The following is a 27,202-nucleotide window of genomic DNA, read 5'->3' as shown; positions in this document are numbered from 1 at the left end:
GCACTAAGAGTCGGGATGGGCTGGGGGCTAGGAAACACGAAAACTCTGTCTCCAGGGAAGTGAGGAGAGGTGTTGGCAACCTCCAGTGATCAGTCAGCTTATCAGCATCATAATATGTCTCCACCTCTTCACTCTTGATATACTATCATGTCCCATTTTCCTTTTCACTGTATCTAACTACCAATTCTTTGTATCTAACTGCTGCTTCTTTGTCACTTTCATACAACTGGAAAACCATATAACATGTGTTTATTACAAAATAAAGACAAAACTACTCCATGAAGCTGACTAGAATGTCAGTGAAAGACGAATTTCTCGGTAATACTCTTCATAGATACAGAAATCATAGCTTTAATTATTCATAGTTAGTCCTTTAAAACTTTTAATAGCTCTGTCACATTCATGGGTAACAGATTTGTAAAGGTACAAGAGCAAGATTCATCTGCCAGTACAAATGACATGGCTAAGTATCCTGTGAAACTGGGAGATTTGAAAAACAAGCATTACTGACAAGTTGGAAGGTTGTGTACTTTACAATGAGTATGATATAAGATTCCCTACTGATTTTTCCATTGAAATTATTTTTAAAGTATCATTTATAATGCTGGTTCTTCTTGAATTGCTCTGAAAGACTGAAGAATAGAGATTTCTTATTAACTCATTCTGAATTACATTGATATTTAACACAAAGATATTAAAATGAATAAACAAAACAAAACACTACAGACAAATAGTCTTCACAAAAATTAAGGCAAAAACATCCAAATAAATACTGGCAAACCAAACTAAACACTACACTACAAGGATAATATACCATGACAGAGTGAAATAATGATGTGGGATAGCCTTCTGTATGCTGAGAACATGTGTTGCTTTTATTGCAAAAATAGAATAGATGACAAAATATTTTCTCTAATTTTGTCAAATACAAATAGACTAAATACTATAACTATAATTCTTGCTTGATAACTTCTTTGTTATATGTAATTTTGCTATCTTAAAAGTCAAAACCTTCCTATTTTGATTAGACAGAAAAGGGGAAATGATGTGGAATATCCTTCTGTACACTGCAAGTATGTGTTGCTTTTATTGGTTAATGAATAAAGCTGCTTTGGCCTACGGCAAGGGAGAATATAGCTAGGAAGGAAAGCCAAACTAAATATGGAGAAGAAGGGCAGAGTTGAGGAGATGCCATCCAGCTGCCCATGGAACAAGATGCCAAGAGACTGGTAATGCTACGGCCACGTGGCAAAATATAGATTAACAGAAATGGATTAATTTAAGTTGTAAGAGCTAGTTAGTAATAAACCTGAGCCATCAGATGAACATAACTAATATAAGCCTCTAAATGATTATTTTATAAGTGGCTGTGGGACCAGACAGGATACAGAAAAGCTTGCAGCTATAAGATTCATTCCTGGAATGCAGTATTGGAAAATTAATGTAATATACCACACTAACAGTATCAAAGGCGAAAATGCATAATTTTCTTTATCTATACAAATAAATATTTAACAAAATTCAACATAATTTCATTATTTAAGGAATCCAAGAAACTAAGAACAGAAGAAAACTACTTCAACACCCTCAAAGCCACATATGAAAATGTATGATAAATATTACACTCAATGAAAAATGGTAGGCTTTTCCTTTAAGACTAGAAACAAAACAGGGACTCCCATTTGATTAATTCTATTCAATATAATATAGCAGATTTCTATAATACAGCCTGAGAAACAAATGGTGTTAGAAGACTGGATATCCATATATGACACAATAATGTACAAAAAGGTAGTGTACAAAAAAAAATAGTTGCTAAGAAACATTTGATTATGGAAACTGCTAAATTAAACCAATCTATATATTTTAAAAATGCTTAACTTCAAAAATGGAAGTCAGACAATGTGCTGCATTGCGGAAGGGTTAGTTTCCACAGGAAATGAAAGGCTGTGGATTCCTTCCAGATTAATAGAGATCAGATTTGACCAGAAGAGACATCATGAGTATCTTGGCTACAGACATGGGGGAGGAAGCCAAAAAGATTACAGGACAGGTGAGGTGTAATCTGATCCCTTGACATGGGAAGATCTCTGAGAAGAGATGAGACATGATAAATCTTGTTGGCTAGAATCTTCAAGACTTATTATTATATGCTATCCTTTCATATGAATGGATAGAGATTTATATACAGTCCTAATGGACTTACAACATTGAAACATGCCTTTTATCTGCTCAAACATAAAACAAAAAATCATCTTTAACTGACATTCCATACTTTTGTTAATGCAGATATGTATGTTACCTTTGAAAGTCTGTGTGTTTTTGGAGCAAGGGAACTAGACACCAATGAAAATGGCTGACCCAGGTGATCTAGCCTCTCAGAGTGCCTCTTCTGCAGTTTCCTCAGAATTCTGCATCCAGAACAGCTTCAAGGCTCCTGGCTGAGATGGTCTAGCCTCACAGACTACTCCAGCCAGGACTTCAGATAAGCCTTATACTTTCCCATTGCAGAGACTGGGTAACAAATATTACAGCTAACTCTCCCAGGACTTGATCATTACCCCAATTTTCCCAGGGTCTCTAAAGATACCAGCACCCCCAGACACGAACCAGTCTAGAGAACATGATGCCTACATTCCCAAGAGTTAGGGTAGATGGTTTTTGGTCATTTGATGGGTTATAGATGTTTACCATTGCTTGGAAGGTTAGTTACAAGTTGTTATTGGTCAAGGTCAGGAAAGAAGCTAACCAAAGGAGTTAGATTCAAGGATCTCTTTCTGAAGGAAAAAAGGGGGATATAGCATAAAAATGATGAGATAAAAGGGTAGATTGTTGAGTCTACTTTTGAACAACCACTGATATTTTATATTGGCATGAATTTTGGTATATTGATACAAAATTTAGGTTATTTTTGTTAGAACATACTGTACATATGTTTCTATTTTTTAAGGTATTGTACCTATGCAGCTCATTTAACAATGTAATGTAAATTTCTAGTCTCTGAAAGTTATTATTACAAACTATTCAGGATAATAAAGAAATGCAGGCTAGTAGTTAGTCACCTATCACAATCAAACCTGTCATTTGGTATGTTTTCAAGGTCAAACAGAGATATATTTTAGATAGACAGGTGACCTTCAAACACTTCAGAGATATATACAATATGAAATTTAAGATGTTTTAATAATATAAGGCTTTACATGACAATTAGACACATCTGCTCCTGGCAGCACCAAGCTGCTTCATAATAGATGATAGGCATCAAAAACCTCCATATGGAGTTTGCTATCTTTGTGGCAAAACTTAGCCACTGGGCAAGAAACTGCCCTTGTCTTGACTGCTGACAGCACGCTGTCAAAATTGGACAAGGAGGACACAAAAGAAAGTGACTGCCAAACTTTATCAAGACAAGGCAGGACAGTCCTTCAAAATTCCTGCTTCACAGAAAAGTTTGTCAGATTCTAGGCCTGTAGATCAAAGATGGATTCCCCAATATTACAGAGGAACCTTGGGGTGGCTGTCCAGGTAGCCAGCTGTTTGTCATTTCTTAGTTTTAGAAGTTGCATGCTCTGCACTTCCTGTTTACTCAAGTAATATTTTATCCTTCTTGGGTCTCTGTGATGGAGATTGAAGACTAGATAGTTATTGTTTTACAATTTTCCTAGTTACCAAATTCATAAAAGAAATTTACATAAAATATGTAAATTTATAAGGTTGAGAAACATAAAAGTTTAAGTTGTTTATCTAAGAAGATGTTTTTAGGTCTAAAAAATAGTTTTAAGATGGTAATACAAGTTGTGATAGAAAATATTTTAGGTATAAAACTTTAAAGTCATCAAGGTAAGATAGATAACAGAGTATTTTCTCTGAATATGCCAAATAAAAATGGATTGACCATTGTGAATGTCATTCTTACCTGATAATTGTTCTTATTATACATAGTTTAAAACCTTTTCTTTTTTATTTAAGCAAAAAGAGGGAAACATTGTGGAATAATCTTTTTGTAAACTGTGAAGAAGTGTCACTCTGGTTGGTTTAATAAAGAGCTGAATGACCAATGGTTAGGCAGGATTTCCAAGCACAAAGGATGCTAGGAAACAGAGCAGAGTCACCAGCCAGATACGGAGGAAGCAGAAAAGCAACATTTGCCATACAAGTTAAGGTAATAAAGCCACGAGGCTAAAAGTAAACTAATAGAAATGGGTTAATTTAAGTTAGAAGAACGAGTTAGAAACAAGCCTAAACTATCAGTCAAGCTTTCATAATTAATAATAAGTTTCCATGTGGTTATTTGAGACCTGGCAGGTGGGACAGAAAAATCTGCCTATATATTATCTTTGAATTGACAATCATATAAAACCCTGTCTTAGGGTTTCTATTGCTGTGATAAAATACCATGACCAAAAGCAACTTGGAGAGGAAAGGGTTTATTTCAGCTTATAGTTTCATATCACAGTCCATCATGGAGGGAAGTCAGGTCAGGTATCTGGAGGTAGGAAATGATGCAGAGGCCATGGAAGAGTGCTGCTTACTGACTTGCTCTTCATTGGCTTGCTCAGGCTGCTTTGTTATACACCCCTAGGATCACTTGAACAGGTGTGGCACCACAGTAGACAGGATCCTTCCATATCAATCATTAATCAACACAATACCCCACAAACCAGTCTACAGACCAATCTTACAAAAGCATTTTCTCAATTAAGAAGCTGTCTTCCCAGACATGTAAAGGGGTTTTCCAAGTTGACAAAAGATTAACCAGGACAAACCCTTAAAACAAGAGTCTATAAGAATTTCATGTGTTTCCGTTTGTTTGGCTATTTGTCTCTGTGCTTTATCCGACCTTGGTCTCAACAATTCTCTCTCATATAAACCCTCCTCATTCTCGCTAATTGGACTCCCAGAGATCCACCTGGGGCCTAGTCATGGATCTCTGCCTCCAGGTCCATCAGTAGTTGGATGAGGTTTCTAGCACGACAATTAGGGTGTTTGGCCATCCCATCACCAGAGTAGGTCAGTTCGGATTGTTGCTCGACCATTGCCAGCAGTCTGTTGTGGGGGTATCTTTGTGGATTTCTGTGGGCCTCTCTTGGCTGAGGGGTCACCAACTGGATCAGGCCCTCTGAGTGGGTGAGACAGTTGATTGGCCTGATCTGTTTGGGAGGCATCCAGGCAGTGGGACCGGGTCCTGTGCTCATTGCATGAGTTGGCTGTTTGAAACCTGGGGCCTATGCAGGGTCCCTTGGCTCAGCATGGGAGGAGGGGACTGGACCTACCTGGACTGAGTCCACCAGGTTGATCTCAGTCTGTGGGGAAGGCTTTGCCCTGGAGGAGATTGGAATGGGGGGCGGGCTGGGGGGAAGGTGAGGGGGGCGGGAGGGGGGAGAACAAGGGAATCTGTGGCTGATATGTAGAACTGAATTGTATTGCAAAATAAAAATTAAAAAAAAAAAAAAAATGTTTTGATAGAGTATCAGGGTTTTGAGGGAAGAACAGAAAATACCGTAATTAAATTATAATCTCAAAAATAAACAAAAAAAATGTAAAAAAAAAAAAAAAAAAACCAAAAAAAAAAAAAAAAAAGAGTCTATAAGAAGATAGACAGACAAACAGATAGGCATGATGCAATTTTAGAGAGAGAATATATATTTCTACTCAAGCAACCTATATATTTGGTAATTCTACTTAGAAAATATCAATTACATTTGGCATTTTAAAAGCTTAGAAAATTACAAATAAGGCCCTAGACTTGAAAATAATTATGACCTAATTTTAAATAATTGATTCAATGAATCAAACTGAAAGGAAGGCAAACTTAAAGACGACACAAATTAGAACTCAATGTAGCAGTGGTGTTGTTTGTTTTTACTCTTTTGGGGGGCCTGCCAACCAGCTGCCAAATAAATCACACACGGAGGATTATAACTATAAATGCTCGGCCTTAGCTTGGCTTATTTCTAGCCAGCTTTTCTTAACTTTAAATTATCCCATCTATCTTTTGTCTCTGTGCTTTTCCTTTTCTATTTCTGTATATCTTTCTTTGTTTCTTACTCCATGGCTTGCTATGTAACTGGGTGGCTGGCCCCTGGAGTCCTCCTCCTTCTCTGGCTATTTCTTTTTCCTCCCAGATTTCTCCTTTTATTTATCCTCTCTGCCTGTCAGACCCACCTATTTCTCTCTCCTGCCTCACTATTGAATGTTCAGTTCTTTATTAGACCATCAGGTGTTTCAGACCGGCACAGTAACACAGCTTCACAGAATTAAACAAATGCAATATAAACAAAAGTAACACACCTTAAGATAATACTCTAGAACATAGCAGAAAATAACTGTATCTATTATTAAGTTTAGGGCTGAAAGTGTAGTTCAGTGGTAGAGCACTTCCCTGGTATTATGGTGAAGCCCTGGGTTTGAACCAAAGACACCACCACTCCACACACATATACATAAAAGGTAGGTATGTACACTCTGAGATAATTTTGAAAAACAAGAAACAAAGAGGGGGTATGCTTATTCTCTACAGTAGGAAATCTTGTCTTACCCTCCAGGAACTCTGTCGGGACGCCCACTGCTAACACAGCTGGCTCCATAGCCTGTGCAATCTCCACACACTGTGCATACCATGCACTGCTCCAGCTTCCACTTATGCATGCCTGGAGGGCACATCATGGACTTCTCATCTTTTTCATCTAGTTCTTCTTCCAGGTCTTCATCCATTGCTGTTGCCATATTTTCAACTCCAAATCCTGTTTGACAGATTAATTTATAATTTATGTAGATTATTTCCATGTGTGAAAACAGGTATTTTCCAATTAAAGAACAAACATGAACCCTGCTATAAACTAAGTGATTATGTATTTACTTACTTTATCTACTATTCCTCATCAAACTTATTCATTTATCTCTTATATATAGCATATAACCTAAAGCACAGCCACTCAAGGTATCTATGTATAATCAAGAAATCACCTCAGGGCTGCAGAGGGTAGCTAAGCCATTAAAAGGCTAGGCTCACATAGTTGAGCAAGTGTCCTTGTGGTATGGTCGAGCATCCTTTGGGTATAAGCGCAAGAGTGGAATAGTTGGGTCTTGAAATAGATTGATTCCCAACATTCTGAGAAACTGTCATACTGATTTCCAAAGTGGCTGTACAAGTTTGCACTCCCACCAGCAATGGAGGAGTGTTCCCTTTCTCCACATCCTCAACAACATGATCTGTCACTTGTGTTTTTGACCTTAGCCATTCTGACAGGTGTAAGATGGAATCTCAAAGTCATTTTGATTTGTATACCCCTGATGGCTAAGAATGTTGAACATTTCTTTTAAGTGCTTCTCAGCCATTTGAGATTCCACTTTTGGTAGTATTTATGATTAAACAAGGAGGGTAATATTTGTTATAGGCTACTGTCAAAAAGTAGTTAAAACAGAAGATGACAACAATTTGGAAAATCTGCTTTCCATGAATAATTTAGTCACCAAAAATGTTAAATCAAAGAAGTGCTACTATTGAGTTATGGAGATTTTTACAAATATTAAACAGGTAGGAATATCACTTGCTCAAAAATTAAAAATATTATTTTATTTTTGCAGTGATAGACTTTTATTATCAAAGAAAAATTCAGGGGGTTTTAAATTTATATGAAATCAAAAAGTCATTCACTTAAAAGTTTTTAATTGTTATGTATGTGAGTTTTACCTGCATGTATATGTATGTACCAGGGTGTCAGACTCCTAGAACTGGAGTTATAGAGGGTGTGACAACCACATGATTGCAGAAACAGAACCTGGGTCCTCTGAAAGAGCAGCAGGTGTTCTTCACTGTTGAGCCATCTCTTAGGCCTGAGTCATTCATTTTTGGAAGAGTAAGATTCTTTACTATATCCCAAAAAGTTAATGAAAAGACAACATAATTCTTGATACCTAAAAGTGAAACTCCTACCTTTCCCTCCTTGGTTCATAGCACCAGTGTCTCGTCCACATTGTCCTTTATTATTTACACCAAAAGTCCAAACCTCTCCATTCTTCATTAAAACACAAGTGTGAGCCTTGCCCATTGCTACCTGAGTTACAAAATGGCCTTTCAAGTCAGACACCAAACCTAGAAAAAAGATACAAAATTAACAAAAACAATGAAAATATTACTGTACCTAGAACAACCTTAATGCAGAAGTTATTTTCTTGAGAAAAATAATTCACCAAAATGGGAAACAAGAGACCAAACTACGGGTAGATAACCATCAAATTAATAATAATAAAAAAAAACCCATTAAATGTGGTTGGTACAAATATTTCCTGTAGGATTATTTCCACTAACTTCTCCTGCCTGCTTGCTCCACGTGCCAATACCTTTGAACAGTACTCAGACAGGTCAGTCCTTCTCAAATTTCTACTACAGGCACAAATAAGTCATGAACCTTACCTGCTTAGACTGCCTCAGCAGCAAAATTAATAAAACACTTACAACAGTACAAACAGTGTTTTTATAAAACCTGTAAGATTTTACAAAACAGCACCAGTACTTACTATAAAATCACACTTGTTTATTTACTGGCTTCCTGTGAATGCACTCAAGTGCACTGTGTCCAGGATGGGCACAGGTAGGACAGAAGACAACTTGCAGGAGATGGTCCTCTCCTTTCTTTCATCACCTGAGTCCTGACGATTGACTCAGGCTGTCAAACTTAGCAACAATTGCCTTCTCATGGTGAATTATCTCACTAGCCATCAAAAGAATGTTTTTGAACCCCTAATACTTTCTTTCACAAGCCACCCCATTATTTCCTCAGCTTCCCTTATGTTACTTTCAGTATGCTTTTCACATCCATTTGCTACCCTTACTACCTACTGTTTGCAAGAATTTTCAAAGTACAAAAGCATGCTTAACCTTATTAAGAAGTAATAATAGTAACAACTAAAGACTTAGTTTTCTAAGATATATTAAAAACATTTCCAAAAATTAATGCAATTACTTAAGTTGTAAAAATTCCTAATTTCAGTATGTAGCACACTTGAAAAAAATATGTATAATAAGTATTTCATGGAACAAAGTTTAATAATAATACCAGATGATTATATGCTGAGCTCTTGCATATTCTAGGTTCTGTGCAGAACATTTCTTAAATGTTCTTATAGAATTACAAAAATAAACTATGAAACAGATACTATCCTTAGCTTCTTTTTAAGGGAAGGGGAACAAAAAGAAAATTCTGAATGTTAAGTAAATATTAACCAACTAAAATAAGCTAATAACAAATCTGACTGTCTAAAGCCACTGAACAATATCCACTTAAGTCTGTCACGAATAAATCCCTCTCCAACTGCAAAAGGGCAGGTAGACCTTTTCTGGTTCACCTAAACCCTTACATGTAAATCTTCAATTTCTATTAGCATTTTAGCATACAATGGTTATGCTGAGTATTATTTTAAAACTACTAATGTGCTATCCCAGAAGTCTGATTCACTCTAACAATTTCAGCCCACTGAGAATCTGAATGTTACCACATTAAGTCAGCACTTCTCTTACTTGGGAGCAGTTCCAGTGAATAATTAACTGCTATAAATTTCCTACATGCTGATTTCTCCAACCTCGGACAATCACTTAACTTTCCAGTCATAAACTCCATTTATCCTAGCTTCCTTTTTATAGCAAAATTCAAAGGTATTACACATGGGTCTCACATAAAATCCCCCTAAGTGGGATGACTCATTCACTATACTCATTTCTAATTACCAGGGGCAAAAAAATCTATCAACCAAATAGTATAAGGTTATACGATTAGAACTTGTAAATATAAAACTATCTAGCTACTTCCATCCCTCATATCCACCTCTTAAAATTTAGGTTTATCAGTCAGGCACTTGATAAACTGATAAATAATTCTTGAGCCTTTGTGCTAGGAATTATAGAATACAGTAAGTAGCAAGGGAAATAATACTTCCCCACTGTCTTAAGTGAGGAGACAGATAATTTAATGATTTTAAATCAGCTTTATTATAAAAACCGACTGCTGATAGTGACTAACATTAATCCAAAGACACGTTACACAACACTTCAGTGTGAAGGGAAAGCTTTCCAGAGAAAAGAGCTAAGGGAAAATTTCCCTCAAGTTCATTACTAGCTATGTGTGAAATGAACGTCAGACCTTCTAGTGACAAAATACAATGGAAAACATCTTCTCCAAAGTTTCAGTTGGAAGAAAATGCCAAGTATGTAGTTAAAGCATATTACAAATGTTAATTTTCCAGACACATCTATGTTACATCCAGTAATTCATATTGGAATCCTTTTTGCATAAAAGTGATATTTTTTTAACTTACTTGAACTATCAGAATAAATAGCATCTTTCCCAAACATGTATAATTCTCCATCTTTAGAAATAACAGAACTACTTCCATTATTGCAGGCTGTGTATACCACAATCTTTCCTTCCATTTTAATAATCTTTTTAGGTTTATAGGGTTTTGACTGCCGTCTGCTCTTAGCTAAAAAGAACAAACAAAATGAATGTAAGGTATCTATATGCAAATAATAACAATGATTTATATATAAAACCAAAGAAAATGAACAATTTGTTTACCTTTTTGATACACTTCATTAAGTCTCATAAAGGCCAGGGTTTACCATCATGTAGATTATAATTAGGAATGTGCTAGCCTCATATAGTCAATTAATATTTAGGTTATCATTGACAGTTCCTCTTTCTTTGTAGCACAGTGAAATTCCCAAAAGGAAACCCAGTTTGCAAAAAACTTCTAGGAGTCTCAATCTCTAGATTGGCTTTTATATTATCCACATAACTACGACAACACACATATCACCCTAACCCCCCCCCCAATATACACTTATATCACCTTCTTTTTAATCTCTCTTTATAATTAATACACACTGTTATAGTAGATCATGGAATCAAAGTTTCTTATTCATCTAATAGATATTAACTAACTGTACCAAGTCAATGTGATTGTAAAGAAAGATGATACACATATGAAAATGAACAAATAAATAGAAATATGGGTGATTTAAAAAGCCACCATTCTCAAAAATTCTATCATCAAAATAAGCGAAAGATGGAAAACATCAACTAGCTGTTCATTTGGGTAATCAATCTCCTTCATGCTTTCAGAATAAAACCATATTGTTAAGCTATAGTTTAAAATACCACCATGGCTCTCATATGACTTGATACCGATACACAGTCTTGTAACTAGTTTAAATGAATGCTCTCTCTAAATGTTCAGTTTCTAGGGGATGGTAATATATTCTGTGGCTTTTTAAAGGGCTAATCTCAGGGTAACTTTAATTTTCACTTAATTTTCCATTATATATTGACTTCAAAAAAAAACAAATCCCTGTAAGACGCTACACCAAGGAATATGATAAGTTATTTATTTAAGAGAGAAAAATGATGCTTTGAAGGATCTAAACAGAAAAAATATTAGATCAAATTATATATTTTTTCATTGCAGAGCAAATGATTTCCTCATAGAGAAAGAATTCCACAAACAATAATCCATAGCTAACATTTATAAACAAAGTTACATAATGTTTATCTTCCTTTTAAAATACATATTCCTTGCAAAGTTTTGGGTTTTTTAAGTAATCTACTACAATAATTAGATGGAAAAAAAAATCACCAACCACCTATTCTCAGATGAAGTCATGTATCCAGAAGATGAAAATTCACTCACAAGAACTGTAGAGTGAAATAGACAACCACCTTTCCTTAGCGCATGCTTCATTGAACATGTCCCATATACACACAAACTGCTGAGGCCAGTGCTATTGAGATGACTTCACACTAACATTCAGTAAGTGCCAGCTCTCAGGTGACTTACTTGACTCTCCGTCTTCTCCTTTACTTGCAGATCCTGTAAAGAACACACTTCCATCCTCTGCAACTAAAAGGGCATGCGAACCGTCATGTCCAACAGAGAAGTGCACTATCTTGGGAGATTTGGTAATTGGCAGCTCAACCCATTTTCCTGCTGAAGGACCACCTTGTTTAATTCCAAGACTCTGGTACTTGCCAGTATAATATATCTTATACGTTAAAAAAAGAAAAAAAAACAAATATTAGATTGCCTTTTGGAATGGTGCATCAGGTTTCACAAGATAGAAACTAAAAGTTTCCATATTTCATTGAAAGGCAAAAATAACAAAAACAGTTTTTATACTATTCAAATTTCATCATGTGAAGGAGACAGAAACTAACCAACTCAAGTTTACTTTTTATATGGATTCTGAATAGTTATAATTTTTACAATTTTCATATTTATATTTCCATGATTATAATCATAGGAGGAAATTCATAAAATGTTATTAACTTTCCAAATTTATAAAAAGCTACATGTAAATATATGCCTGATAATTTCTATTTTCAGAATCCCCTTAGTTATCATATTTTCTCTTCACATTTATTAGACAAATAAGAAACTTCAATCTATACAGGTTAACCTATCAAATAAAAAAGTTAATTAAACATGCTTCTCTGTTATCTAAATTATATATTGTATTTGTTTTGGACATTAGAACATTTAGAAATTTGTGATTTCTCATATCAGAATAAACACAAAATACAAACTTAAACTAATTCAAAAATTAAATGAATCCATACTTAAATACTTGCCAAAAATATAACTTTTAAAAAAGTTTACAAATTTTTAGAGCCTTAAATGCTACTATTCTTACATAATGTTATTTTCAACATGAATAAGATTTTACCATGTAAAAAAACTATGACAACATTTAAATGTATAAATTGTCTGAATTATATAACAATTTGTACTGTCTCTTCTAGCAGAAAAAGTTAATTTTTGAAACAAAATAAGTAATTTACCTTTCCATTTGCTGTTTTCATTAGTGCAAACTCTCGTCCTGCACCAAGTATTGCTGACTCCTCATCAAATCCTGTGCCTTCAAGAAAACAATACTATTAAATAGGACTGCATTTTTAACATAAGTAATTCTAAATACAACATGCACTCTTATCAAATAAAATCAGTTAATTCAATTAGAACTGTCTGGACATGGTGGCACACTTAAGTTCAGGCTGGAGGACACTAGCTTGGGAACATGCTGGGCTACCTAGAAAGACTGTCAGAAAATGAAATGAAAACAAAACAAAACAGAGTAAATATCACTTCCTAGAGATACCATAATAGGCCCACAACTTCAAAAAAAAAGATAAAGTTCTAATCTTGATGTATTTTAAATTACTACCAAACAACACTTTATAACATTCATAAGTCAATGTCAACAGTAGTCATTGAATTAAGGTGTAAAAATATATTTTTACTAAGCATAACTGGTAATAAACATCATAAACTGTATATATTTTATCTCATTTGCTCTTCATAACTATATCACCCATTGTTTAAATTAACAAATATAAAGCTTAGGAGTTAGTTCATCTAAAACCTATAGCTCTTTGGGATTGAATTAAAATATGAAGATATCTGGATATAAACTTTCAGATTCTCTGTCCTGTGCTTTTTTATAGAAGAAAATTTCCTAACTTTAAAAATATGTGTATATACATGTGTACATTTTCAAACTATAAATTAAAAATTTTCTATACAGTATATTTTATGATGTTTGGCCAGTCATGCAAGCAACCAATGATTATGTAAGCTTTTAAAATGGAAAGTTTTAGCTCAATTTGGCAATTTTCCCATGGAAGGAATGATACACAAAAATCCTATACAATTAAAATATGTGAGATAAAAAAACTACTGGCAAGATTAGTAAACTCCTAAAGATAAAAATGTCAAAAGTCAGATCTTATATAGATTCCCCTAAGTTCCAGAACTGCACTAATAAATCTTCAGTGGTATTAAATTAATGACATTAAGCATTTTCCATTCATATCCTTAATAAATATGTTTATTTTGCCCTATTCAAACTGATAGTTGGAAAGTATTATTAGTCACTTTTCTAAACACTTTCTAATACCTTGTCTGTTTACAGGCTGTATTTCCTAGTTACTTCTATATAGTAATTAAAAATTTTGTTTTATAGTAATAGACACAGTAGCTACTAAATTATGAGCTGCATTGCTGAAAACAAAGAGATTTTAAAAGTAATTGAAAAGACTTATTTTGTCATCTTACTTATTATGTGCAAATCCTTTTCCAAATCAAACAGTGATATTCCACAGGCATGTAAGCATTTCCTGGCCAGTTTAAGCTGTAATTCTTGTTGCAGTACAGGTTCAGTGCTTGTGGCAAATATTCTGACAACAAAGCCATCCTTAAAAGAAAAAATTCGGGATTTTTATATTGCATAAATCAGTCTTCAGGTACTCAATAAAAACCAAGTAATTTAAGAAAAAGTGGTTTCATTTACAACAGCTACTGATGATTGCAAGCACTTACATCTCTTGAAGCAGCTATCTGGTTTATATACTCTCCATCAGTAAATAAAATATTTTGACCTTCAGTGTGGCAATCTATACAAAGTAAAGAAAAAGTAATTACATTAAACAATAAATAAGCAACTCCCGAAATGATTTTACTCCTCTGTTGAAGTCAGAATGAGAGTTCTTCACACAATAAGAATACACTTACACTCAAAAGGAGACTTTTTAAAAATAAAAATTACAAATTAAGAAAAAAATAAACAATACTAAGAGTTCTGGTCACATGTTGTGCTTACATTTATAAAGCTTGCATAATCAAGGATCTGAGAGCCCACCTAATTTCAAAATGAATTAGTATCAGATACAGTCTGAGAGTTGAACATGCACCATGATAAACAAACAATGTTGGTTATGATCATTTCAATATAATCACATGCAATGTAGGCAACACTACCATCAGACATACACTTCAGTCATTAGTGTCACAAAGAAATACAGATAGATCTAAAGCTTCTGTATTTGAAGTCTATGGTGTCCAACTGCAGATATCCCTTGCTTTACAAAATAAATGTCAAAACTACTTATATATTTCCCATGTAGAAAGTCAATGTCTATTCTATCATATTTAGTATTTATAATGTTCTAGACTTTCTAACCATTTATCCTTCTCAGATCCAACAACTCTATACTTAATTCTTTCTTTTTTTCTCAAACCAGCCAAATATCTCAGCTACCACCCATATTTGCCAGCACTGAACATATCTCTGTAGAACAGAGCACTGTATACTTTGATCAAAGAAATGCACAAGCTAGTTGTGACAAGGGATACCAGTATCACAGAAGGACCCTGGAACATGTGTTAGTGACTGCTGCTAAATAACACAAAACTACAAGCAAAAATCAACATCTGTATAAATTGTATCCTATGAGAAAACAAGTATTCAGCAGGCAATTCTAAAAGCACACACATTTTCTACAGTAACCATGGAGAACTAGGATGAACCTCTCCATTAATCACAATACAAAAAAGAAAATTCATTTCTAGTTCAACCTGAATCAACAAAACATAAAACTCTGTTTTTTTGGAATACAGCAATGGAGCCCACCCAAATAAGCTTGATCTTTGCCCAAGAGCTTCATACTAGCATACTTCCTTATTATAAATATGCAAAACACAGGCAGACCCTTACCAAATAGAGAATTCAGTGATCACAAACTGGAAATAGAAACTGGGAGACAAGGCCCACTGGTAGCCCAAGAGACTTGGTAATCAAAGAGAGGAGAAATCGAAAGAAAGAGTTCCTAGTCCACTGTACAGAATACAAAGAGGCGCAAGAAAGATGCTTCTCAAGCTCTAAGCAGTAAGATTTTAAACTAAAAAGCAAAGAAGAAAAACTCATTATAATTTCAGATAAATGCAGGGGTGAGGAAGTGAAGTGGCGTAAGAAGAGGAGCAAAAAAGCCTCATATTCTGAGCAACCTGTCACCAGACATGGACAGTAAATGACATAAGAACACAACCTGAAAGTAAATAGAAATAGAAAGAATAAAATGACATTCGACAAGGGTGTTCATCCATACTGCAGGAAATAAGACTAATTAGACCATGAAATTGAATGAATTACCAATTTATGTTCATTTTAAACATGGCATTCATGAATACCTATAAATCTGACAGTTTACTACTGTTCTTCTTGATGGAAAGGCTAGAGAGAAGAGTTGTCCCTTCCCAGGGAAAAAGCAAATGGTTGTGTTGAAGAAAATGTGGTCCATGCCAAAGCATTGACAAATGACAATATGCTTCTTCAGGCTTGAGTCAAGGCCGAGTCTTCTTGTCACGTCATATCAAGTTTTTCTCTTTATCTTTTCTTTATCCATTGTGGAATATTTTAAGATAGCATCTTCAGAAATATATCAAGCAACATCTGCAAACTTGGAAGACACACAATATGGGACTATCCTCCCAAAGTTTGATTTGTTCTTCACTGTGAGCACAGCATACATTTATGAAACACAGAAAGTCACACTTGTATGGTTAAAATTTGCATTTATGTTCAATGATGCAGAACTTAAACTGAATAAAAACATTAACAAATCATTTTTAAATATGGTGAATAAAAAAACACCTTTAGGTAGATATTTTTAAATTTTCCTTTCAGTTACAGCATTTATGAATGAGGTGGACAGAAATTACTCTTTTGTACCCATCTATGTGAAGAATAGGTTTTGTCAATAAAGAAATTTTCTTCTATGACATCATCCAAAAATGAATGGTACAGAGGCAGAGAGAAAGATGATCTTCCCACTGTAATTTTTGTACCAAAAGAAAAAGAAAAACGAAAAAGAAAACTGGAAGACTCCCATTTCAATATATATTAATCAGTAAAACATAATTTATAAAATTAAAATGATGCTGCAAAAGCCTAAAGACCAGGGAACATATTCAGTAATAAGTTAAAGGGTAAGTTCAACAAAAGCATTATGTAGAATATGATCATTTTTATAACTATGTACATATGCTGATAGGAGTTCTATGGAAGTACAGATGTTATTATTGAAAAATATTTTTCGACCAGCCAGGCATGGTAGCACATGCCTTTAATCCCAGCACTCAGGAGGCAGAGACAGGTGGATCTCAATGAATTCGAGGCCAGCCTGGTCCACACGGCATGCTTCAGGCCAGGCTAGTCAGAGCTGTACAGTGAGATCTTGTCTCAAAAAAAAGAAAGAAAGAAAGAAGGGAGGGAAGGAGGGAAGGAGGGAGGGAAAGGTAGGGAGGGAGGAAGGGAGGAAAGGAAGGAAGGAAGGAAGGAAGGAAGGAAGGAAGGAAGGAAGGAAGGAAGGAAGGAAGGAAGGAAGGAAAGACTTTTAAATCAGAAGGTGGAAGAGGAGAACAATATAGGGAAACTGGAACTGGGGTGGAAATAGAGTTAAAGTATATGACATACATGTATAAACATGTCCTAATGAGACCCATTGTTTTGTATAACAAACGTACGTTGATACTTAACATTTCTAAAGCTGTTATTATTAAACAAAGATACAGATCAAGTCTTGTTTAAAAAAAAAAGTAGATTCTGAAAAGAGTTGTTAAAAGATGATTTTGTTAGGCCACCCATTTTCCAAAACTGTTCTGTTCTGACATGAACATGAAATGATTCATTTGTTCTATGGTGGTGTCTACATACTACTTTGGGAAAATACAGTAATAGAAAAGTTTAAATTATTTTCTAATATAGCTATAAGAATACTTTAAAACTTGACAAGCAGGTAATGAGCAGTTATCTCTCTCAATGTGGTGTGTGTGCGTGTTTTAATAAATCTCACTTTTTCAAGAGATCAAATGCTTAGGAGTATTTGACTGTATGCCATGAGATTACTAACAAACACATTAAATATTTAAGATTTTAATGTGATCAGCTTAGAAAGCAGCAATGGTATAAAAAAATTTAAAGACTTTACAACTGAGAATACTTATGCATTTACCTAGGATTACAGAAAATCTGGAACTAATGACTCAGAATTTAGGCAGCATGATGCACCATGGCAGAATGAACTGTGACCAAAGTCTTGGTATCAGAGTTTTAGTGAAAAGTGTGCAGAACAGAATGTTAACAATTTCCTGACCATCTTAAGCACTATCACTAGTAGACAGAGAAAAACCCTAGTATACTGGTAAGGTGATAAATAACCAGAATTTCTCTTGTACTGGGCAAGTTGAGAGTTAAAGTTAGGGTTCTAGTCAAAGCAACAAAATAATATTACCCTGTTAACTGAGCAAATAAAAAGTCTTGATGGGTAAGGGCAAGTGTTAAAGCCGGTAGATGAGTGTAAATTCAGAAATAAATATTAAACTCATTGTACTTTTTTTCTGATGTCCAGTATCTGCATATGTATTCATTTACTGTAGGTTATAAAATGGTTTACATGTCACAACATTTAAAAATTCATTTTTAATCAAGGGCTATTCTTTGCTAATTACCATTTAATGTTTAAACATACTAACACGCATGTTTCCTAAAACTACTTATGAAGAAAAATATGACTAGTTAAAACATACCTGGTAACACTACAGTACCATCTTGTTCCAGTGTTTCAGGGCTTATTCTTATGGCTGTCATACTGTGGTTATTCACATCTCGATATAATAAGTAACCCTGGTAATAAAAAAATTTTATGATATATATATAAATTTTTAAGATATGTTTTCGTTATTAAGAGAAAAAGCAGCTGTTATGTTCCTGTATTATATTTTGTTGATATACAATAAATGAATAATGCTATATAAAGTATATAAAAGATTAAATTTAAGAACAGCCATCTACGTTAGATGGAAGGCAATTGAGGAAGAACTTGAGGTCAACCTCTGACCTGCACATGCATATGCCACATGCATACACTTCCATATACCACATATACATGCATATGCACATGCGCACCCACACAAAATAAACTCCAACTCTTAGAACTAATATTTGTCCATGACATCATTTCCTAGATAAAACGTAAGTATAAACTGATGAGATATTTGTAAGCACACTGGGTTTTAAAAGACAATTACTTTAATATTTAAATTATCAAAATACCTCAATAATAAATATAGCAGGATAATTCTTTACATATGTGGTGATTTGAATGAGAATGGCCCCCAGAAGCTCATGTTTGAATGCCTGGTCTCTAGTTGTGTAACTGTTTGGTAAGGATTAGTAGGTGTGTCCTTGTTGGAAGTGGTGTGTCACTGGGGGTAGGCTTTGAGTTTTTGAAAGCCCACATCAATGCCCTTGAGTGTGTGCTCCCTTCCTTCCTCTCTCCCCCCCTCCCTCCCTCTCGCTCTCTGTCTCTCCCTCCTTCCCTCCCTCCTTCTAGCTTCCTTCATTTCTTTCTCCCTCCTTTCCCCTCATCTTGTTCTCACTCTCACTGTTTCTGCATCCAACTTGAGGATCATATGTGATCTTAGCTATTGCTCCAGCACCATTTCTGCCGGCCACCACACTGTCCACCATGATTGCCAAGTATTAGCCCTCTGAAACTGTAAGGAAACACCTAACTAAATGTTTTCCTTTATAAGTTTCCTTGGCCATAGTGTCTATTCACAGCAACTGAACAGAAACTAAGACAACATAACAATTTCTTTAGTTTTCAAAGTACTTTCAAATTCCTGTTATCATTTCATGCTGAAAACAGATCCTGTTAGCTCAAGAAGCCATGATGTGTAGGGAAATCTTTTCTATTTATTCTTCCCAAAGGGAACCTGTGCTCTGTCTTACAGACAGGGAAACAACAGAATATGTACTTCTGACTCTTTCTTTCCATCTTTCATTTACTTTTCTTGACGAGAGGAGAGTGACTGTATCTGATGCTGAAATAGTAAGAGCACACTGATTGTGTCGATTGCAGATGAGACCACAGCATTCAGAAAGCACCACAGATAGGGTTTACTGTTTTCATTGTTCTATGAGTTTTTGTATGCATGTCTAGGTCTGTCCTCTGGGGCAGGCCAAAAGTGTTTGCTAGAAGGAACCAGATCTACACATAGAATGGAAGAGTTTATGGAGTCCTAATTTGGTCTCAGGTCACTTACTCATTTTCAATTCAGATTTGCTAATGAAAAAGGTGGTCTTTGATTCTTATCCCCAGATTTGCTTAAAGGAGAGCTCCAAAGGAGGTAATTTCAATCTCCCTTTAAAGGTAAATAACAGAGCTAAGTAAACTGATTTGCCATAAGTCCCTCAGCTACTAAGGCAGAGTCAGACTTGTAGCTGTACCACCTATGATTCTGAGTTCACATTCTTCACCCTGCTCTGTACTGTTACCTAGCCATATTAATAAAAATACACCATTCCTGTATAAATTCATTCAATGAGCATGAGCCATATGATTTAAAAGGTAAGATAATTTCAATTTATTGAGAATATTCTCCTACCTGGGCATACCCTAACCAGGACTTTTTTTCTTTTCTGTTTCTGATACGGGATGTAGAATTATATATATGGCCCTGTAAAATAAGAAACATTTGTTTATGAACAGAGTAATACTTAGTAACCAATAAAAGTAATAAAATTATGAGTAATATTTAATGTATATACTTCAATTATAATTTTCAGGTAAGAATTAAAATTAGACAGTACTAAAGGGATTAGAAATAGGACATAACTCAATTACTGAGATATGGTTATTAATATTATAATCAAAAACTGTATGGAATCATATTACCCTAACTGTTCCACTGTATCCAGAGCCTATTTTGTATAATCCATCCTTGCATAACAGATAAAGAAAAAATCCATCATTCTGAAGCAAACACTGGTCATCTTCATCAACAGCTATTTCTTTTAATGGCCATTTGTGCATCAGAGCTGCTTTCTTAATGCCATTGCTGAACCAGTCCTGGATTTGAATCTTTCCAACCAAAACTGCCTGTACACTCCTCTGTAGTGAATTTAGTATCATTGGCACCTATTCAAAAGAGAAGACATGAAAAGACACTTTAAATTGTTTACAAACACAAAACAGGCAAAACAGACATTATTTATGGTAAAGTAAGTCATAAAGACTGGCTGATGTTGGGCAGGGCTTGCAAAGGTACAAACTGAAAGTTCACCTATAAGAAGTAAACCTCCAGCAAACTGGACTTCCTTAGAGATTCTGTTACTCACTTGTATAAAATCTTGGCTAGTACGCCTTGTTTTCCATCTTTATGATCTATCATTACTTTGTGAAACTCAGACCATGGTAAAATATTGTTTTATTATATATTATCCTTCTTATTATAGAGATTCACGGTTCTTATTTTCTCTTTCTCTGCTGCATTCTGTATAATTTCCTTCTCTTTTATCTTTAGCTCACTATTTGTATCTTCAACCATACTACCATTATTTAAACTGCCTTCAATTTGCAATTGTAGTTATTTGATTTTTTACCTCCTTGAACTCAATTTTATTTTTTTCGTAGTATGACTACTTCTTATATTGTACTCGTTAATCATAGCTTAAATATTTGGAGCTTCCGCCAAAATCCGTTTGTTATTTTTATGATACTGAACTAGACACACATACGGCTTCAATCGAATGATGTGCATTATTTGTACATCAACCACAGAGATCAAAAAACTATATAATTTAAAAAGGCAGAGAATTTCTACTGACAGAATGAAGAAAAGTGCAACTCGGCATCTTCTAAATTTCTTCACAGCTAAAAATATGAAATACCTGAATAGTTTGGCAAGCATGACTACCATTGTTGGTTAGGATAGCAGAGATGGCCTGGAGTGTCCTTCCTGTCTCCCCCCAAGAGGCCACCAGACTGAAGAGGCAAGCACAGGAGAGTGCTGTGAGGGACTGCCCCGCGCTGTCATTCATCCCAGTGCTCCGCACAGTAATCTCCAAAAGGAGCTGGAAGAGAGACTCTGTGGACAAGACAAGGTTCAGTTATAGTCACCCGAGTTGAAGAGCATTAAATACGCATACTTATTACATCTTTGTTTCACTATATATAAAATCTACGGCACTTAGGACTATTACTTTGCACTAGTTTTTGTTTAGTTAACCCCCTCCAGAATTAAAGCATTTATATAACAAGGGACCACTTTCGTACCTGAAGTAATAAAATTTGTCTAAGGTCATATAAAATAATCTTGCCTATACAAGAAACTCACCCTTAAAGTTATAGCTTATCCTTTAACAACCTTGTCCTTCAAGTAAGGACTACTCACTGTACCTTCAGGGTAGAAAGAGTATGCACTTCTATTTGGACCACATGGGCATATTTATAAAGCAATAAGAAAAATGCTGTAATTATAACATAAAACTTTATAATTAACATAATAACATCTCAAATAGAAAGGCACAGAATTCATTTCTCTTAAAGAACTCTCCAAGGTCACAGGACAAATATCTTCCTCCTGTCATGGGTCATGCAGCTGAGACCCAGACAGATGGCAACAGTTTCCCTTACTCCCAGCTCCTCAGTGACAAAGGTAACAAGAGAACACACCAAGTCACCTCAATGCCAGCCGAGACAGATCAAATGCTGCCTGGGCATTTCTGCAGCAGAAAGGGAAAGGGGAACTGAGACTCTTAAAAAGGGAAATAAAGAGAGTGAAAAGACAAGTCAGACTGAAAGAAAACCCTGGAAGTACAGAGGAGTAGGAAGGAAGAAAGCAAGAGAGAGAATCGATACTTTGCAATTCTCTGAAAACTGGAAGATTTTTGTGATTCATTCAGTAATTCAAAGAAACCTGGTGATCATTTCCTATTAATTCTTCACCTTCCTAATCTAAAATGAAGCTGTATATTTTCTTCCTAATTAATTCTTCAATTTTCTTTATTTTACCACTATCATCCTAATTGATGGTATTTACTACCAGTGATTAACTGAGCTACCATAAAAAAATGGTTCGTTCATAAATTAACTTTTACCATTCCTTTTCATCCACTTAGAGTCACAGAATTTTCGAACCAAAAGTCTAGTTTTCTGCTTAAAATACACTCATTCTTTTGTTGATTCTGTCCTCTCTCCTTCGTCCCCTTTGTGATTTTTTGCCCTGTTCCTTCTTACTTGTCTTTCTTACCTATCATTCCCGTCTTTCCCTTTCACTGTTACCATTTCCTTGTTGCCTTCTCTAACTGCCCTGCACACCCTCCCTCCACTCGCTATGCTTTGGCTCTTTAATCTTTCATAGTTATATTCCAGCCTTAAGAATCTCTCCAGGCGCCGGGCGGTGGTGGCGCACGCCTTTAATCCCAGCACTCGGGAGGCAGAGCCAGGCGTATCTCTGTGAGTTCGAGGCCAGCCTGGACTACCAAGTGAGTTCCAGGAAAGGCGCAAAGCTACACAGAGAAACCCTGTCTCGAAAAACAAAAAAAAAAAAACAAAAAAAAAAAAACAACAACAAAAAAAAAAAGAATCTCTCCAGGCATTTTTCCCCCATCTCAGAGCCTTACTGGACGCTGTTCTCTCTGCCTTGGATACTTACAATCTGGTTCATTCTTTCTCATTCATTCTTCTAATTACTGATGTCATAGCTTTAGAGTAGTGACCCTTAGAGTTCTACTCTCTCCATGCTATCTGTCCACATTTGTAATTATACACATGTCCAATCACTTGGTGCCAATATCAATATCAGCACAAAAGTAACAGTATAATTCTTTCTTTCTTTCTTTTTTTAAATATTTTCTTAATACCAAGCTGTGGTAGTTTGAACAAGAATGGCCTCCATAGGCTTATATATGTTAATGCCTGGCCCCCTTTTGTTGGAACTGTTTAGGAATGATTAGGAGGTGTGGCCTTGTTAGAGGAGGTGTGTCACTGGGACAGGCTTTGAGGTCTCAAAAGCCAATGCCATTCCCTGCTGCCATGCTCTGGGTCATGATGTTCATGGACTAACCCAAATAAAAACTTTCCTTAGTCAGCTACCTTGGTCATGGTGTCTTATCAAAGCAACAGAAAGTAACTAAGGCACGAGCACAGAAGATCCTATTACATTTAAATGAATACTTCAGCATATATATTTTAATATTAAATTAAATAGAAAAACAGACATAAAAATTCTCTTAATCCCATCGCTAGGTAAGGAGGTTTTGGCAACTGATAGATGCTGGGGAGGAGAGTGAGTTTTCTCCAGGGATGCAGCCTCTGACAGGGAGCCTAGGCTCCACTACATGGCCTACACCCATGCACACACTGGCAACACTAGGTGGACTATGTGGGCTTTTAAAAAAAGCACATGATCTGTAACACTCTTTCTTTGTTGCATCTTTGTGTGGTTTGGGTAGCAGGGTAACTGTAGCCTCATAAAAAGAGTTTGGTAGTGTTCCTTCTGTTTCTATTGTGTGGAACAATTTGAAGAGTATTGGTATTAGATCTTCTTTGAAGGTCTGGTAGAATTCTGCACTGAAACCATCTGGTCCTGGGCTGTTTTTGGTTGGAAACTTTTAATTACTGTTTCTATTTCCTTAGGGGTTATTGGTCTATTTAAATAGTTTATCTGGTCTTGATTTAACTTAGGTATGTGGTACCTATCCAGAAAATTGTCCATTTCTTTCAGATTTTCCAATTTTGTGGAGTACAGGTTTTTGAAGTATGACCTGATGATTCTCTGGATTTCCTCATTGTCTGTTGTTATGTCCCCCTTTTCATTTATGATTTTGTTAATTTGGATGCTCTCTCTCTCTGCTTTTTGGTTAATTTGGATAAGGGTTTGTCTATCTTGTTGATTTTCTCAAAGAACCAACTCTGTTTCATTGATTCTTTGTATTGTTCTCTTTGTTTCTATTTTATTGATTTCAGCCCTCAATTTGATTATTTCCTGGCATCTATTCCTCCTGGGTGAGTTTTCTTCTTCTGGTTCTAGAGCTTTCAGTTGTGCTGTTAAGTCACTAGTGTGAGATTTCTCCAACTTCTTTATGTGGGCATTTAGTGCTATGAATTTTCCTCTTAGCACTGCTTTCATGGTGTCCCATAAGTTTGTGTGTGTTGTACATTCGTTTTCATTGAATTCTAGGAAATCTTTAATTTCTTTCTTTATTTCTTCCTTGACCCATTGGTGATTCAATGGGGCATTAATCAGTTTCCATGAGATTGTAGGCTTTCTGTAATTTTTGTAGTTGTTGAAATCTAACTTTAAGCCATGGTGGTCTGATAAGACACAGGAGGTTATTTCACTTTTTTTGTATCTGTTGAGATTTGCTTTGTGACCAAGCATGTGGTCGATTTTGGAGAAGGTTCCATGGGGTGCTGAAAAGAAGGTATATTCTTTTGTGTTAGGGTGGAATATTCTGTAGATATCTATTAAGTCTATTTGAGTCATAATGTCTGTTAGTTCCCTTATTTCTCTGTTAAGTTTCTGTCTGGCAGACCTGTCCATTGGTGAGAGTGGGGTGTTGAAGTCTCCCACTACTAGTGTTTGGGGTTTGATGTGCGATTTAAGCTTTAGTAATGTTTCTTTTACATATGTGGGTGCCCTTGTATTTGGGGCATAAATATTCAGAATTGAGACTTCATCTTGTCTGGATACAGAAGACGGTTGTTTGGCTCGAACCCAGGCAGGGGTATCGGGATCTGTCCCTGGTCTATGGGCAGCCTTCTGGAACCCGGTGCCTGTGGTGTGATGCCTTGCACAGCCTTGGTGCAGTGGGAAGGGGCTTGGGCCTGCCTAGGCCCAGTGTGCTGAGCTCTGCTGACTCCCCATGGGAGACCTCGATTTGGGGGATGTGGGGATGAGGGGTGGCTTGGGAAAGAGAGCTGGGGGGTGGGAGGAAGGAGGAAGGGGGATCTGTGGATAGTATGTGGAGTGAGCAGAAAATTTCTTAATAAAGAAAAATGAAAGAAAAAAAGCACATGAAGTTGGAAGGAAAAAGTGGTAGTAGCAGCATGGAGCACAAGGTGTGGGGGTGGATTTATCAAATCACATTGAATACACAATATTACAAGAATAGTGACGCTACTGAAGCACGAACCAGCAAACTGATTCTTGACCTGTGCTAACTTTTGTTTGGTAGCAGCAGTTAAGTGCCTGTAGCTTGGGAGAGAGGTATATACTGCCTTTAATTTTTTTCAGGATATCTTCTCTTCTCCAATAAAATAAAACAAAGTTAAAAACAAAAAAACTAAATCATTATACATAACCAAAAAAAGAAATATCTGACATATAATTAGCTTTTCAAAATGTGGATCTAATAAAATCCAAATAGTTAAGTAAGGCATAGTTATACATATCTATTAATCCTAGTAGTTGGGAAGCCAGGAAGAAGGAATGAGGAATGAAGTTCAAGGTCAATCTGGGCTATACAGCAAGGCTTAGTCTCAAAAAAAAAAAAAAAAAAAGCCAAAAGAAAAGTGCAGTGAAACCAGATACAGAGAACATGGAATCAAAATCTAATTCAGGCAACAGGTGGTCCCCAGGTCACCAGTAACAGTATCACATAGAAATTTATTCAAAGTATTAAGTATGTTTGGTCCCAGCTTAAACCTACTGAATGAGAAACCCCACACCTGGGTCACAGATGTCTTAGATACAAGTTAATGTTTGAGAATCATATCTCTATGGCTTTGGGAGTATTTTCCTATATTGCGGAAACAATCTAGAAAATTCCAGACTGACAGGATATCCATGATTTAGCATCAGAGAAAAACAATAAGCCAAGTAAAAGTTATAATGACATGAAAAGCAAGCAATGCTAAAGCTTAAATATACTTAGAGAAAAGGAAACATCTTTTTGTAATGAAACTTGCTGCTAAGTCAAAAGCTTGATGAATACAAAACAAATGTCCTCTCTTTAGAAATCAATTTTACCATTTGGGGTTTGAGACATTTATTGCCCACCCCCCTATATTTTAAATCTTCTAGAGTAACAAGTGAGTAGGAAAGATGAGTATTTGCTATTTGGACACAGGGATTTAAGTTAAGAGGATTTTTAGGGTTTGGGTGTTATTCCGGGATTTCAAGAACTCATGTTTTGTTTCTCTCATATTGTTACAACAACCAAGAAACAACTCTGCATAAACCAGAACTCTTTAGACTATAACTCTACTGAAACACAGCAAAATAACAGCCAAGTTAAATTCTTGCTTTTTCCACATCCAGTCAAATGCAGGCTTCATTTCTTGTTCTTATGCATGTTTCCTAAGAGATGTGGTTTAGTTTAAGTGTTTCACTCTAGGCATAAGCTCTTACCTAGGACCTCTGGTGGCTCTGATTGGAGGCCTTCTGGCTGTTGGCCTTGAAGTACATTCAGCAAGGCTTGGAGGCTCCTCAGACATAGGGATGGATGAGAAAATCGAGTCTCCTTGATCAGTTCGAAGACTTCACAAAGCCCGACCTCAATGATCTGTTTAATATGAAAATAAAA

The 27,202-nt window shown here is 35.6% G+C and overlaps 1 protein-coding gene across 13 annotated transcripts in view; it reads right to left on the bottom strand.

Annotated features, from left to right (window-relative positions):
• Mycbp2 (MYC binding protein 2) overlaps positions 1 to 27,202 on the bottom strand; it is a 251,013-nt gene that overhangs the window by 178,260 nt on the left and 45,551 nt on the right. For all 13 annotated transcript variants that reach the window (XM_059273237.1, XM_059273240.1, XM_059273238.1 and 10 more), the window contains exons 4-15: positions 27,028 to 27,181; positions 21,563 to 21,759; positions 20,568 to 20,810; positions 20,278 to 20,349; positions 18,415 to 18,511; positions 14,371 to 14,444; positions 14,107 to 14,245; positions 12,834 to 12,910; positions 11,833 to 12,037; positions 10,315 to 10,479; positions 7,937 to 8,095; positions 6,539 to 6,743 (exon numbers count right to left, since the gene is read on the bottom strand). In XM_059273237.1, coding sequence (XP_059129220.1) covers positions 6,539 to 6,743; positions 7,937 to 8,095; positions 10,315 to 10,479; positions 11,833 to 12,037; positions 12,834 to 12,910; positions 14,107 to 14,245; positions 14,371 to 14,444; positions 18,415 to 18,511; positions 20,278 to 20,349; positions 20,568 to 20,810; positions 21,563 to 21,759; positions 27,028 to 27,181 — 1,787 coding nt within the window. The remainder of the gene's footprint in view (positions 1 to 6,538; positions 6,744 to 7,936; positions 8,096 to 10,314; positions 10,480 to 11,832; positions 12,038 to 12,833; positions 12,911 to 14,106; positions 14,246 to 14,370; positions 14,445 to 18,414; positions 18,512 to 20,277; positions 20,350 to 20,567; positions 20,811 to 21,562; positions 21,760 to 27,027; positions 27,182 to 27,202) is intronic.

The sequence above is a fragment of the Peromyscus eremicus genome, chromosome 9 (genome assembly GCF_949786415.1).
Source record: "Peromyscus eremicus chromosome 9, PerEre_H2_v1, whole genome shotgun sequence".
Taxonomy (NCBI): Eukaryota; Metazoa; Chordata; class Mammalia; order Rodentia; family Cricetidae; genus Peromyscus; species Peromyscus eremicus.
This window is presented reverse-complemented; position numbering and strand designations above follow the sequence as displayed.